Source organism: Pseudophryne corroboree, chromosome 7 (assembly GCF_028390025.1).
Source record: "Pseudophryne corroboree isolate aPseCor3 chromosome 7, aPseCor3.hap2, whole genome shotgun sequence".
Classification (NCBI taxonomy): Eukaryota; Metazoa; Chordata; class Amphibia; order Anura; family Myobatrachidae; genus Pseudophryne; species Pseudophryne corroboree.
This window is the reverse complement of record NC_086450.1, coordinates 95,171,697-95,187,229: the sequence shown is the minus strand read 5'-3', so window position 1 is coordinate 95,187,229 and position 15,533 is coordinate 95,171,697. Positions and strand designations below refer to the sequence as shown.

At 43.6% G+C, this 15,533-nt stretch overlaps 1 protein-coding gene across 5 annotated transcripts in view; it reads right to left on the bottom strand.

Moving 5' to 3' along the window:
- LOC134944673 (dynein axonemal heavy chain 11-like) overlaps positions 1–15,533 on the bottom strand; it is a 697,358-nt gene that overhangs the window by 260,554 nt on the left and 421,271 nt on the right. For all 5 annotated transcript variants that reach the window (XM_063933444.1, XM_063933440.1, XM_063933442.1 and 2 more), the window contains one exon: positions 2,865–3,026. In XM_063933444.1, the coding sequence (XP_063789514.1) occupies positions 2,865–3,026 (162 nt within the window). The remainder of the gene's footprint in view (positions 1–2,864; positions 3,027–15,533) is intronic.

Below are 15,533 nucleotides of genomic sequence, written 5' to 3'. Positions count from 1 at the left end.
ATAAAAGCTTGAATGAACTGAACACAAATAACACATTGAGCAGTAGCAGAAGTTATTCCTAAAGTAGCACATAATTGATGCCATTATTCAAAAGTAATTGGTAAAAAAAAAATCCTGTCTTAAATTTGGCAGTCAATAGAAAGTACGCAATGAAATGTTAATACAATACAAATATATTTTTAAAAGTGTCTTTAACGTAGCGGCCGTACGTTTAGTGCTATAGACAATTCTGAATTCATTTGAGCAGATGTTATTTAGCTGGAAAATGTACCGAACAGTTTAGATTTAAAATAAACACCCTATTTATTCCCTGGCGGTTTAGACACTGAATTGTGAATCGTTAATTTTGTAGACTTCGCTACATCAGGTGGAAGCACCAAGAACCTAGACAAAAATAAGATCTGTGATTTAAAATCTTAAATAAATAGTTCAATGGCACAAAAAAGGTGCATTTAACGTATGCATCCTGCTATCATCCGACAATATTCAACACTTTCGTAAATGTTCCATAAATTCCAGTTCTAGCTGCAAGCATAATTGTTTATAGGATTAATCATTACAATACGAGGATGGGATTTCTGCAATCTGCGAGCTGTGGTTATTTGAAGGCTGGCTCCAATTAACAGTATGAGGGTAGGAGCTTCAAGGATAAGTGGTGTGAAGGCTTCAGAGAAAATATAACTGAGAGTCCCTGGGAAAGGTATTTATTTTGGAAACATAAACAAAGAGACCTCAGTCCATTATACAGTGACCACTAGAGTGAAAACGTTCTACCTGCACGGGCATCAACCTTGTTACGGAGTCTCACAAGCTAAGGGAACAGCACATTTCAGACCAGCACTTGTAAGTTTTATACAGATATGGGGGCCCCTCTCCATGGAGGAACCTTTCCCTCTATATAGAGACTTCTTCCTTGTGATTAACATATTGGGGCTTGTTTTCATTATAGGATGAAGGCTCACGCTTGTGATCTCCCCCTTTTTAATGGAAGTTAGCCCATGTGGTTAGCTATGGGACTGAAAGGAAGGATTAAGATTTGCCATTAATGGTAAACAGTGAAGATTGCACTGCAAAGGCTACGTGATGCCAACAGAATCATGTTATAATATACTGTGATGCTTTGTGGTCTTTGTAGCTCAGCTCTATTCTAGACTTTCCTGAGTCTTGAAGCTGACATTACAGTATTTTAGCTAAATTATAGGAATAGAGCAGGGGAAAACGCAGGGTTTCTAAAGGGGGGGGCTTCCAAATGTAATCCACAATGCCAGAGTCTACTGCTCCACCGGAGAGGAAGGGGCACAGTCAATATCTTAGGTTCTTTGGTAACTCAAAAACACAGTACAGACTTGTGCATATACAGAAAGGGTATGGGAGTTAGGGTCGACACCAATTAGGTCAACGCCCATTAGTCGACAGTGGATAGGTCGACAGTCATTAGGTCGGCATGAAAAAAGGTTGACATGAGTTATTTATGTTTTTTTGGTGTCGTTTTCACCGTCAAGTGACCGGGAACCCCAATTAGTGCACCGTGCACCGTGTCCCCTCACATGGCTCGCTGCGCTCGGCACAGGTTACCTTCCCAATTGTAGTCCATGTGGATCGTAAAGTATGAAAAAGTCCCTAAAAATTGTGAAAAACTAATGTCGACTTTTTTCATGTCGACATAATGGCCATGTCAACCTATTTCTAGTGTCAACCTACCCACTGTTGACCAATGGGTGTCGACCTAATGGGTGTTGACCTAATTGGTGTCGACCCAGAGTCCGGATACCATATAGAAATTAGATACTTATAGAAGCATGTAAACCAGTGGTTCCCAAACTTTTTTGAATCATGGCGCCGTAGAGTATCAGAATCTTTTTCACAGCACCCCTAGGCCAAATGTTTCTTATTGAGAGATGTAGAAAGAAATATTACATTCATTTAAATTATGTTTTATATGTCATCCTTAGGTTCAGTTGTGTGGTGAGATACAAGATTTGCTTCTGTTTGTCCACATATTTTTTGTCTGGTAGCCACCACCACCACTGGTTTTGCCTATTACATTGACCATACATAATTTGAATTGGTCCTGGACCACCAATCCAAGGCACCCTTGCAAATGTCCCGAAGTACCCCAGGGTGCCACGGCACACAGTTTGAGAACCAGTGATGTAAACATGTCCTGCACCTGGAGTCTAGAAAGGCAGACCTTTAAGTTTGGTCTATGATATGTGCTCAGTTATGTGATGTTATTGAGGGGTGTATGTACTAAGCAGTGATAAAAGTGGAGAAGTGAGCCAGTTGAGAAATTTACCATGGCAACCAATCAGCTGCTCCGTACAATTGTATAGTATGCAAATTAGAAATGTTAAGTCAATGCTGATTGGTTGCCATGGGCTACTTCTCCACTGGCTCACTTCTCCACTTTTATCACTGCTTAGTACATGTCCCCCTTAGACTGTTTAGTCATGCACAATAACACACGTAGCAATTAACAGTGTCATACTGGGACATGAAGGGCCCATTGGGGGAATGCAGAGGTAGGGGCCCATGTTCAGGTGTGTGGCCCGTCTCCAGAGGGGTTGTGGCCATCCACCACATTGGTTTGCTTAACAATTAGAGATTGCATGCGCTGGGCCCTTTGATAAACTGCGCTGTAGAAAACAAGTGTATAATGTATAATTCAAGTGCACAGTCTGACCCTGATCCCTAGAGGAGGAGGTGGGGCCCAAGGCAGTGGGGCCCACCGGGGGTTTCCCCTGGCCCAGTACAATACTGGCAATTAACCATTTAACTACATATCAACAATCTACTTATATGTCATGGATACAGGCATCTATAGAACAAAATTGGTATAGTGCATAAAGCATCATCTTACTTACATCAGGTCCATCCAGCTTCTGAATGAAGCTGCTGCTCACTGACTGCAGGGCAACCGGCGGCCACGAGTGGAACCAGTCTATTGCGGTACAGTTCACCAAGGCTGGGAATTTCCGTGCTCTGGTTCTTAATGTGAAGCCCACAGGTGAAAAACACAATACAACCTGAAATTCATGATTATAAAAAATATTAAAGGTGAATTGATCTTGAATATACAGCTTCTAAACCCCAAAGTGCGAAATGTGCACGCCTAAAACATGATGACATGTAAACTGAGTTTGTACCAGAACACAAGAGAAATTGTATATGCAAAATAACCTATTGCTAAATAAGTCCATAGGAATTGCAGGATTTGGGGGCACAATGGTTCCATCTCCAGGCTGTGTTTCCAAGTGGAAGCTGAAAAAGTGTAATATCTTTGTACTACTGTATATTTCTACACAGCATGAATTCATTAAATGAACAGTTTCAGATACTGCATAAGCACATGATAATAGATTGATGTTTTACACCCCTCTGTTCTCTAAATGTAAAATTAGATATATTATGATCTTTACAGATTATTTTCTGAGCTGTAATATTGTTTTAGGTATTTTTCAGGCAGCTCTTAAATATTGAGTCTGTCTGTACCTGTATTACTATGTCCAAAACAATATACATTTTAATCTGCAAAAATGTAAACCTACAGCTACATATTATCATTATAAAACAGATGCTATATCCACATATTTTAACATAATTTTGAACAAAACTATATAAAGGGGATCTTTGAAATGTCTGTATATATATATATATATATATATATATATATATACATATATAACATAGAAAAGGTACACACTTCCAGTATGATGTTTTCTGGTCCCTATGAGCTAATGCTTTGTACAACATTTAGAGAACAGATGCTTATGGTGAGCAAAAGAAAACAAAACGTCATGCAAAATATCACATTTCAACTTCACCATTCAATACCAGCAAATCTCCAGTCGAACAAACTTACATCATGTTCCAATAAGAGTTAAACACGGTGAGACAGTAATCAGCTAATTGATGTGACATCACTTGCTGCGCATGAGTCCCGATTGTTGCCGCACGAGACGCAGAACAAATTTTGGTGCAGGGAGTGTGGGTTTTAGTGAAAGTACCTGGGAGGTAACAGGGGTTGGTTAGGCAGACGCAGGTGTGTCGCTGACAGTGGCTGCATCCAAAGCCGCAAAGCCGCCCACACAGGAGTCCATGTTCAGAGGGAGAAACTGCACCTGCTATAGAGTTGCTGCAAGTTCCGATGGTGCATCCGATGGTGTGTCCAATGGTGCATCTAAAGACGCACCAAGACGTATTTCCACAGACACAGGGTAGCTCGGTTTTACAAAACTGGTTGCAGCATTGGCATAAAACACAGCAAAAGACACAGCAACAGGATTCAGAATCAGGTCCTGTCTGCTCAGTTAGGGGCAGATTTAACATAATCCACACCTCAGATGTGGATGGGATGTGATAGAATCATCCCAATCCACAATGAGATAACTGAATACATTGCAGGGATGTATCAATTATTGCATGCATCACTTCACTGCACCGTGCATCACAGCAAGAGCACAGCGATCCAATGACCAGCTGCCCTCACCAGATCACCGATTACCAGTCCTGGCTGTATTTTTTTTGCAGTGATCAGCCAGTGTGTCCATCAGACACATATGGCTGATCACAGGGCCAGGTTCCAAGCACAGCTTTCACTGCCAGCATGCAGAGTAAGCTGTGCAGGAGTTGGGGAACCAGAGAGAAGTCCAGATAGCGCTATCTCAAGATAGCATTATTATCACAGGACTCCCTATTTTTCACAATTTTCTTTTAGGAAATTTTGGGCAGATCGCATTTTTTATTCTAAGTATGGGAAATGTGATCTGGAATGGGAATTAAGGGATTGGAGCAGAATTTTGCTAATTCTCCTCCAATTGCCCTTTAGTACTGTACATTCCAGTGATACTAAAATAATGTGAAAAGGGTGTTAAAACACTGTTTTTAACATTATTTTAATAAAAATAATATTGATAAATATACCCGTTAGAGAAGCACCATACTGCATCACTGGCAACCTTCTGCAGAGTGCTGAAAGACAACATGATGAACCTATTTACTATGTATTAATGTTTGATCATTTCCTATTTATCTGGCTTGTTTTGCCATCGTTTATACATTATACAAATCAATACTGTTAGATTACGTTTGTTCGTTCATTAAGGGTAATTTACAATCTACAAGATCCGCCACTGCGCATGGAAACTACTTTTTGTGTAAATCAGCGGACCTGTCTGCTACTTTAGGAATTGTTAAAATGTTCTGCACAAGATTTAGCTGGCTTGCTGGCCCAAGACAAATATCACTGCAGTAACCTGCATATTATAACTTTAGGACAATCTGATTAACGCATTTCCTTTTTTACTTAAAATATTGTCTTAATTATAAATTAAATCATAACAGAGACTGCCTTTATTATTATCATCAACCCCCCCCCCCTCCCACACACACTTCCCGCACACATACAAATGATGCTTTCCATTATTTGAACCTCATGTAAATGATCTCATCCTGAAAAATGAAATGAAATGTAAATCAAGAAACACAAATGTGCCAAGCTGACATTAGGCAAAGAATGCACTGAGTCGCCTAGCTGCACCCTTCAGATAATTCACAGTGTTGGACCCCCACAGATAACTCCATCTGGACATGCAGATATGTGACTTTCCTTAAAACGTAGGTGTATTTAACTATTTATACAAAAATCCAGGAAAGGCAATCAGCAATGCAGACTCAAATCTTTAGAACTTTTGCAAATGACCTGTGCTTGTTTATTGTGCATTATTGTTCCCTCTTTTAGAAATGGTGTATCATCCAAGATACTATCTGTAGCATTTACAGCCACCTTCATTTTGGTATAGCAATGTGCCCTTATTGCACATCTGCACTAGCTCTGTAAGCCTCTATACCTTCAGGGAACATTTCTATAGTTCTATAGTCCTCTAAAGTGTTCAGACCTACATTACGACATTATGTTAATAGTATTACATTGTGCACGTAACTAGGTATATTATTGCGGATGTCCTGTAGTCCACAAGTAAATCCTCAATCTTCCTATGACTGGTAAGGTAACAGGTCAACCCAACTGCTCATGCCATAGTGCAATCAGCACCTATTTACTTCAATAAGCCCTATTCCACTCTACAACCAGCACAATGGCACAAACATAAGACGTAAACTGTTTTTAAGGGATCCGGTCAGGATCCCGGCATTCGGGAATCCCGACGTCGGAATACCAACACTGCTCGGAATCCCAATGGCGGCATGCTGAGATGAATCGCAATACCGGCTCTGGAATCCCAAAAGCCGGGATCCCGAATTTAATTATTCTGGGCTGCTTAGGGTCAGGCTGCACGGGGGGGATAGGTTTAGGATGCAGTGGGGGGAGGGGGGGGGGGGGTGAGGTGGCTAGGGTTAGGCCCCACTTTGTAGGGTTAGGCTGTGGGGATGGGAGGTTTAGGTTTAGGCTGCGGGGAGGGGGGTTAGCTTTAGTCACCACCAGGGAGGGTTAGGGTTACCATCCCATAATAAACCATGCATTATTGTGCTGATGGTATATCACTGTTGTTTTTTATTTGCCTCTTGATATACCCTGGCCCTAGGCACACCTGCCTCCCACTTTGTTTTCTTTTACATGTGTGTGTTTTTTTCTTTTCTCTGTGTTTATTCTACTGTTTTATGTCTGTATATGTTTTGAGATGTGCATAACCTGCAATATAAGTCATTACAAATTAAATATTCATAATAAGAATGTAATATTGAGGGGAAAAAAGCATATGCACAAAAGAATGTCTAGAGTTTTGAGAAAATAAAAAATAAACAATATGAGTTGGATCCACTACAATAATGTTACTTTGCCCAGCAAATATAAAAATATTATATAGCAGAAACAGTGTACTATGGCCCTCATTCCGAGTTGTTCGCTCGCTAGCTGCTTTTAGCAGCATTGCACACGCTAAGCCGCCGCCTACTGGGAGTGAATCTTAGCTTAGCAGAATTGCGAACGAAAGATTCGCATAATTGCGAATAGAAATTTCGTTGCAGTTTCTGAGTAGCTCGGGACTTACTCTGCCACTGCGATCAGTTCAGTCAGTTTCGTTCCTGGTTTGACGTCACAAACACACCCAGCGTTCGCCCAGACAACACTCCCCCGTTTCTTCAGACACTCCCGCGTTTTTCCCAGAAACGCCAGCGTTTTTCCGCACACACCTATAAAACGGCCAGTTTCCGCCCAGAAACACCCACTTCCTGTCAATCACACTCAGATCACCAGACCGATGAAAAATCCTCGTTATGCCGTGAGTAAAATACCTAACTTTTGAGTAAAATAACTAACCGCATGCGCTCTGCGAACCTTGCGCATGCGCAGTAAGCGACTAATCGCAATATAGCGAAACTCGGCAACGAGCGAACAACTCGGAATGAGGGCCTACATACAGTAATTATGATTGTAATTACCACGACTCAGAACATCTTTGAAGTACAGCACTAAATATCCAGCACAACAGTGATACTGAAAAAGACAAAATTACAGATGCAAACAATGGCTCAGCGATTAGGAGCACAGACTAAGCAACAAGGACCCATGAATTTGATGGATACAACTATTTGTATCCAGTTCTTGTGACCTTAGACCAGTTGCTGTTTCCCCAGATTGTTAGTATGACTTAATAAATAAAAATGTGGTGTAAAATAATGTGTATAGTTTTCCATGAAACATTACAGTAAATATTATTAGGGTTATCGCAGCACCTCTGTTTTATATTCCGTTCACTTTCACAACATGATAGCTGTAATAGATTACCCACAGACTGCCCAGCAGAGGATGTGCCTACTTCTAAAAGACCTCAATCACTCGTTTTTCCTTATGTGATCAGCGGACTCTGTAAGCTGCACTTAAAAGCAGCCACAAGATAAAAACGCTGAAGGCAAGACTTGGGGAGGCTATTATGCTCGCGTCCCCTCCCCCAGATTTCACACACTTTCATGGCTGCATGTGAACTCTGCTCACTGAGAATGGATCAAGCTTCAATCCACAACTTATCAGTGGGGAAAAAAGTGCTAATAGGTGCCCAAGCCGCAAAAATAGGGTGCCCTGATTCTCTGTTACAAGAATGGAGACGGGGAATACAAGCTAACCGGACACTATAATAACAAACCACAGTATAGAGACTATGAACAGGAGCTAACTGGACACTATTTCTAATAACAAACCACAGCATACTGTAAAATAAATATTCAAATGACGCTCACCAGCTCTACGAATAGTGGTAGTTTATCAGTTTACGATATATACAGGTTGAGTATCCCTTATCCAAAATTTTAAATCCCACATTTGTGGGTCCCCTATTGAGATGACATATACTGTATTTTATATATATATGTATTATATTATATATATTATATGTAATATATTATATATTATATAGATCTATGCAGTGGCGGAACTAGTGAGCGGTGGGCCTAGGTGCGACAAAATGCTTTGCCCCCCCCCCCCCCATCCCACCCAAGTCCACCCCCTCACCGCTGGAGAGGATCTGGTGATGGGGACCTGCTCAGGGCCAGGGAAATGGATACCTAGCAACAGTGCCGTAATTAGACATTTTATCGCTGTTGGCATCGGAGCTCCCCCTCTATGTAAAACAGGGGCAGTGCACGCAGTAGGTGCGCACAAAAAATATAGGGGCGTGGCCACAAAATAATACCAATTCATATAACAGTGCACGGTAGTCTCCATTGTTCAAATTACGCTGCACAGTAGCACCACTACACCAGGTAGAGCCCCTTTTACACATTACGGCGGACAGATTCCCCTTTTTACACATTACGGCAGACAGCATCCCCTTTTTTACACATAACGGCAGAAAGCGTCCCCTTTTTACACATTACAACAGACAGTGTCCCCTTTTTACACATATCGGCAGACAGCATCCCCTTTTTATACATTACGACAGACAGCGTCCCCTTTTTACACATTACGACAGAAAGTGTCCCCTTTTTACACATTATGACAAACTGCGTCCCCTTTTTACACATAACGGCAGACAGCGTCCCCTTTTTACACATAACAGCAGACAGCGTCCCCTTTTTTACACATAATGGCAGACAGCATCTCCTTTTTACACATTTCGGCAGACAGCGTCCCCTTTTTACATATAATGGCAGACAGTGTCCCCTTTTTACAAATAATGGCAGACAGCGTCCCCTTTTTACACATTACGGCAGACAGCGTTCCCCTTTTTACACATTACGGCAGACAGATTCCCCTTTTTACACATTACGGCAGACAGCGTCCCCTTTTTACACATTACGGCAGACAGCATCCCCTTTTTACACATTATGACAGACAGCGTCCCCTTTTTACACATAATGGCAGACAGCGTCCCTTTTTACACATCATGACAGACAGCGTCCCCTTTTTATACATAACAGCAGACAGCGTCCCTTTTTACACATAACGGCAGACAGATTCCCCTTTTTACACATCGCGGCAGACAGCATCCCCTTTTTACACATTACGACAGACAGCATCCCCTTTTTACACATTATGACAGACTGCATCCCCTTTTTACACATAACGGCAGACAGCGTCCTCTTTTTACACATAACGGCAGACTGCGTCCCCTTTTTTACACATAATGGCAGACTGCGTCCCCTTTTTACACAGTAAGGCAGACAGCGTCCCCTTTTTACACATTACGACAAACAGCGTCCCCTTTTTACACATAACAGCAGACGGCGTCCTTTTTTACACATAACGGCAGACAGATTCCCCTTTTTACACATTGCGGCAGACAGCATCCCCTTTTTACACATAACGGCAGACAGGGTCCCTCTTTTTACACATAACAGCAGACAGCATCCCCCTTTTTACACATAATGGCAGACAGCATCCCCCTTTTTACACATAATGGCAGACAGCGTCCCTTTTTACACATTACGGCAGACAGCGTCCCTTTTTACACATTACGACAGACAGAGTCCCCTCTTTACACATTATTGCAGACAGCGCCCTCTTTTTTCAACATAACGGCAGACAGCGTCTCCTTTTTACACATTATGACAGCGTCCCCTTTTTACACATAATGGTAGACAGCTTCCCCTTTTTACACATTACAACAATGTCCCCTTTTTACACATAACGGCTGACAGCATCCCTTTTTACACATTACAGCAGAGAGATTCCCCTTTTTAAACATTACGGCAGATAGCGTCCCCTTTTTACACATTACGACAGACAGCGTCCCTTTTTACACATAACGGCAGACAGCGTCCCTTTTCACTCATTACGGCAGACAGCGTCCCCTTTTTACACATAACAGCAGACAGCGTCCCTTTTTACACATAATGGCAGACAGCATCTTCTTTTTACACATTTCGGCAGACAGCGTCCCCTTTTTACATATAATGGCAGACAGTGTCCCCTTTTTACACATCGCGGCAGACAGCATCCCCTTTTTACACATAACGGCAGACAGCGTCCCCTTTTTACACATAACGGCAGACAGCATCCCCCTTTTTACACATAATGGCAGACAGCGTCCCCTTTTTACACATTACGGCAGACAGCATCCCCTTTTTACACATTATGGCAGACAGCGCTCTCTTTTTTACACATAACGGCAGACAGCGTCTCCTTTTTACACATTATGACAGACAGCGTCCCCTTTTTACACATAATGGCAGACAGCATCCCCTTTTTACACATTACAACAGTGTCCCCTTTTTACACATAACGGCAGACAGCGTCCTCTTTTTACACATAACGGCAGACTGCGTCCCCTTTTTTACACATAATGGCAGACTGCGTCCCCTTTTTACACAGTAAGGCAGACAGCGTCCCCTTTTTACACATTACGACAAACAGCGTCCCCTTTTTACACATAACAGCAGACGGCGTCCTTTTTTACACATAACGGCAGACAGATTCCCCTTTTTACACATTGCGGCAGACAGCATCCCCTTTTTACACATAACGGCAGACAGGGTCCCTCTTTTTACACATAACAGCAGACAGCATCCCCCTTTTTACACATAATGGCAGACAGCATCCCCCTTTTTACACATAATGGCAGACAGCGTCCCTTTTTACACATTACGGCAGACAGCGTCCCTTTTTACACATTACGACAGACAGAGTCCCCTCTTTACACATTATTGCAGACAGCGCCCTCTTTTTTCAACATAACAGCAGACAGCGTCTCCTTTTTACACATTATGACAGCGTCCCCTTTTTACACATAATGGTAGACAGCTTCCCCTTTTTACACATTACAACAATGTCCCCTTTTTACACATAACGGCTGACAGCATCCCTTTTTACACATTACAGCAGAGAGATTCCCCTTTTTAAACATTACGGCAGATAGCGTCCCCTTTTTACACATTACGACAGACAGCGTCCCTTTTTACACATAACGGCAGACAGCGTCCCTTTTCACTCATTACGGCAGACAGCGTCCCCTTTTTACACATAACAGCAGACAGCGTCCCTTTTTACACATAATGGCAGACAGCATCTTCTTTTTACACATTTCGGCAGACAGCGTCCCCTTTTTACATATAATGGCAGACAGTGTCCCCTTTTTACACATCGCGGCAGACAGCATCCCCTTTTTACACATAACGGCAGACAGCGTCCCCTTTTTACACATAACGGCAGACAGCATCCCCCTTTTTACACATAATGGCAGACAGCGTCCCCTTTTTACACATTACGGCAGACAGCATCCCCTTTTTACACATTATGGCAGACAGCGCTCTCTTTTTTACACATAACGGCAGACAGCGTCTCCTTTTTACACATTATGACAGACAGCGTCCCCTTTTTACACATAATGGCAGACAGCATCCCCTTTTTACACATTACAACAGTGTCCCCTTTTTACACATAACGGCAGACAGCATCCCTTTTTACACATTACAGCAGAGAGATTCCCCTTTTTAAACATTACGGCAGATAGCGTCCCCTTTTTACACATAACGGCAGACAGCGTCCCCCTTTTTACACAGTACAGCAGACAGCGTCCCCCTTTTTACACATAATGGCAGAGAGCATCCCCTTTTTACACATTACGGCAGACAGTGTCCCTTTTTACACATTACGGCAGAGCATCCCCTTTTCACACATTACGCCAGACAGCGTCCCTTTTTACACATTACGGCAGATAGCTCCCCCTTTTTTTACACATAACGACAGACAGCGTCCCCTTTTTACACATAACGGCAGACAGTGTCCCCTTTTTACACATTACGACAGACAGCGACCCTTTTTACACATAACGGCAGACAGCGCAGCCCCTTTTTACACATTACGGCAGACAGCGCCCCCTTTTTTACACATAACGCCAGACAACGTCCCTTTTTACACATTATGACAGACAGCGTCCCCTTTTTACCAATTACGGCAGACAGCATCCCCCTTTTTACACATAATGGCAGACAGCATCCCCTTTTTACACATTACGCCATACAGCGTCCACTTTTTACACATTACGGCAGACAGCGTCCCCTTTTTACACATTACGGCACACAGCGTCCCCTTTTTACATATTACGGCAGACAGTGCCCCCTTTTTTACACATAACGGCAGACAGCGTCCACTTTTCCACATTATGACAGACAGCATCCCTTTTTACACATAACAGCAGACAGCGTCCCCTTTTTACACATTACGACAGACAGCGTCCCCTTTTTACACATTATGACAGACTGCGTCCCCTTTTTACACATAACGGCAGACAGCGTCCCCTTTTTTACACATAATGGCAGACAGCATTTCCTTTTTACACATTTCGGCAGACAGCGTCCCCTTTTTACATATAATGGCAGACAGTGTCCCCTTTTTACACATAATGCAGACAGCGTCCCCTTTTTACACATTACGGCAGACAGCGTTCCCCTTTTTACACATTACGGCAGACAGCGTCCCCCTTTTTACACATTACGGCAGACAGATTCCCCTTTTTACACATTACGGCAGACAGCGTCCCCTTTTTACACATTACGACAGACAGCGTCCCCTATTTACACATAACAGCAGACAGCTTCCCTTTTTACACATAACGGCAGACAGATTCCCCTTTTTACACATCGCGGCAGACAGCATCCCCTTTTTACACATAATGGCAGACAGCGTCCCTCTTTTTACACATAACGGCAGACAGCGTCCCTCTTTTTACACATAACGGCAGACAGCGTCCCCTTTTTACACATAACGGCAGACAGCATCCCCCTTTTTACATATAATGGCAGACAGCGTCCGCTTTTTACACATTACGGCAGACAGCGTCCCTTTTTACACATTACGGCAGACAGCGTCCCCTTTTTACACATTATGGCAGACAGCGCCCTCTTTTTTACACATAACGGCAGACAGCGTCTCCTTTTTACACATTATGATAGACAGCGTCCCCTTTTCACACATAATGGCAGACAGCGTCCCCTTTTCACACATAATGGCAGACAGCGTCCCCTTTTTACACATTATGACAGACAGCGTCCCCTTTTCACACATAATGGCAGACAGCGTCCCCTTTTTACACATTACAACAGTGTCCCCTTTTTACACATAACGGCAGACGGTTGATAGTCATGTGACCGCCGGTCGGCTGACCGACAGTCACATGACCTCCTCCGTGAGCCCGACGGCTCACTATCCCGATGGTCGGCATGCTGACCAACAGGGACTATTTTCACTCGTGGGTGTCCACGACACCCATAGAGAGGGAATAGAACCCGTGGCGACCGCAGGTCGCCACCGAGCCCTCTGCGTGGCAAGCGCAGCGAGCCCACAAGGGGCTTGCTGCACTCGCCCTTCCCCGCCGGGATCCCGGCGTCGGTATGCTGCCGGGATCCCGGCGTCGGTAAGGTGACCGGCGGTCAGGAGACCGCCGGTCACCCGTACTACACCCCGGCAGACAGCATCCCTTTTTACACATTACAGCAGAGATTCCCCTTTTTAAACATTACGGCAGATAGCGTCCCCTTTTTACACATAACGGCAGACAGCGTCCCCCTTTTTACACATTACAGCAGACAGCATCCCCCTTTTTACACATAATGGCAGAGAGCGTCCCATTTTTACACATTACGGCAGACAGTGTCCCTTTTAACACATTACGGCAGACAGCGTCCCCTTTTTACACATTACGGAAGATAGCGCCCCCTTTTTTTACACATAACGACAGACAGCATCCCCTTTTTACACATAACGGCAGACAGTGTCCCCTTTTTACACATTACGACAGACAGCGTCCCTTTTTACACATAACGGCAGACAGCGTCCCTTTTCACTCATTATGGCAGACAGCGCCCCCTTTTTACACATAACAGCAGACAGCGTCCCTTTATACACATAACGGCAGACAGCGTCCCCCTTTTGACACATAACGGCAGACAGCGTCCCTTTTTACATATTACGACAGACAGCGTCCCCTTTTTACACATAACGGCAGATAGCATCCACTTTTACACATTACGGCAGACAGCGTCCCCTTTTTACACATTACGGCAGATAGCGCCCCCTTTTTTACACATTACGACAGAAAGCGTCCCCTTTTTACACATAACGGCAGACAGTGTCCCCTTTTTACACATTACGACAGACAGCGTCCCTTTTTACACATTACGGCAGACAGCAGCCCCTTTTTACACATTATGACAGACAGCGTCCCCTTTTTACACATTACGGCAGACAGCAGCCCCTTTTTACACATTATGACAGACAGCATCCCCTTTTTACACATTACGGCAGACAGCATCCCCCTTTTTACACATAATGGCAGACAGCGTCCCCTTTTTACACATTACGGCATACAGCGTCCACTTTTTACACATTACGGCAGACAGCGTCCCCTTTTTACACATTACGGCAGACATCGTCCCCTTTTTACATATTACGGCAGACAGCGCCCCCTTTTTTTACACATAACGGCAGACAGCGCCCCCTTTTTTTACACATAACGGCAGACAGCGCCCCCTTTTTTTACACATAACGGCAGACAGCGTCAACTTTTACACATTATGACAGACAGCATCCCTTTTTACACATAACGGCAGATAGCGTCCCCTTTTTACACATTACGACAGACAGCGTCCCCTTTTTACACATAACGGCAGACAGATTCCCCTTTTTACACATTACAGCAGACAGCGTCCCCTTTTTACACATAACGGCAGACAGCATCCCCCTTTTTACACATAACGGCAGACAGCATCCCCCTTTTTACACATAACGGCAGACAGCATCCCCCTTTTTACACATTACGGCAGACAGCATCCCCCTTTTTATACATAATGGCAGACAGCGTCCCCCTTTTTACACATTACGGCAGATAGTGTCCCCTTTTTACACATTACAGCAGACAGCGTCCCCTTTTTACACATTACGGCAGACAGCGCCCCCTTTTTTACACATAACGACAGACAGCGTCCCCTTTTTACACATAACGGCAGACAGCGTCCACTTTTTACACATTACGACAGACAGCGTCCCCTTTTTACACATTACGGCAGACAGCGTCCCTTTTTACACATTACGGCAGACAGATTCCCCTTTTTACACATTACGGCAGACAGCGTCCCCTTTTTAC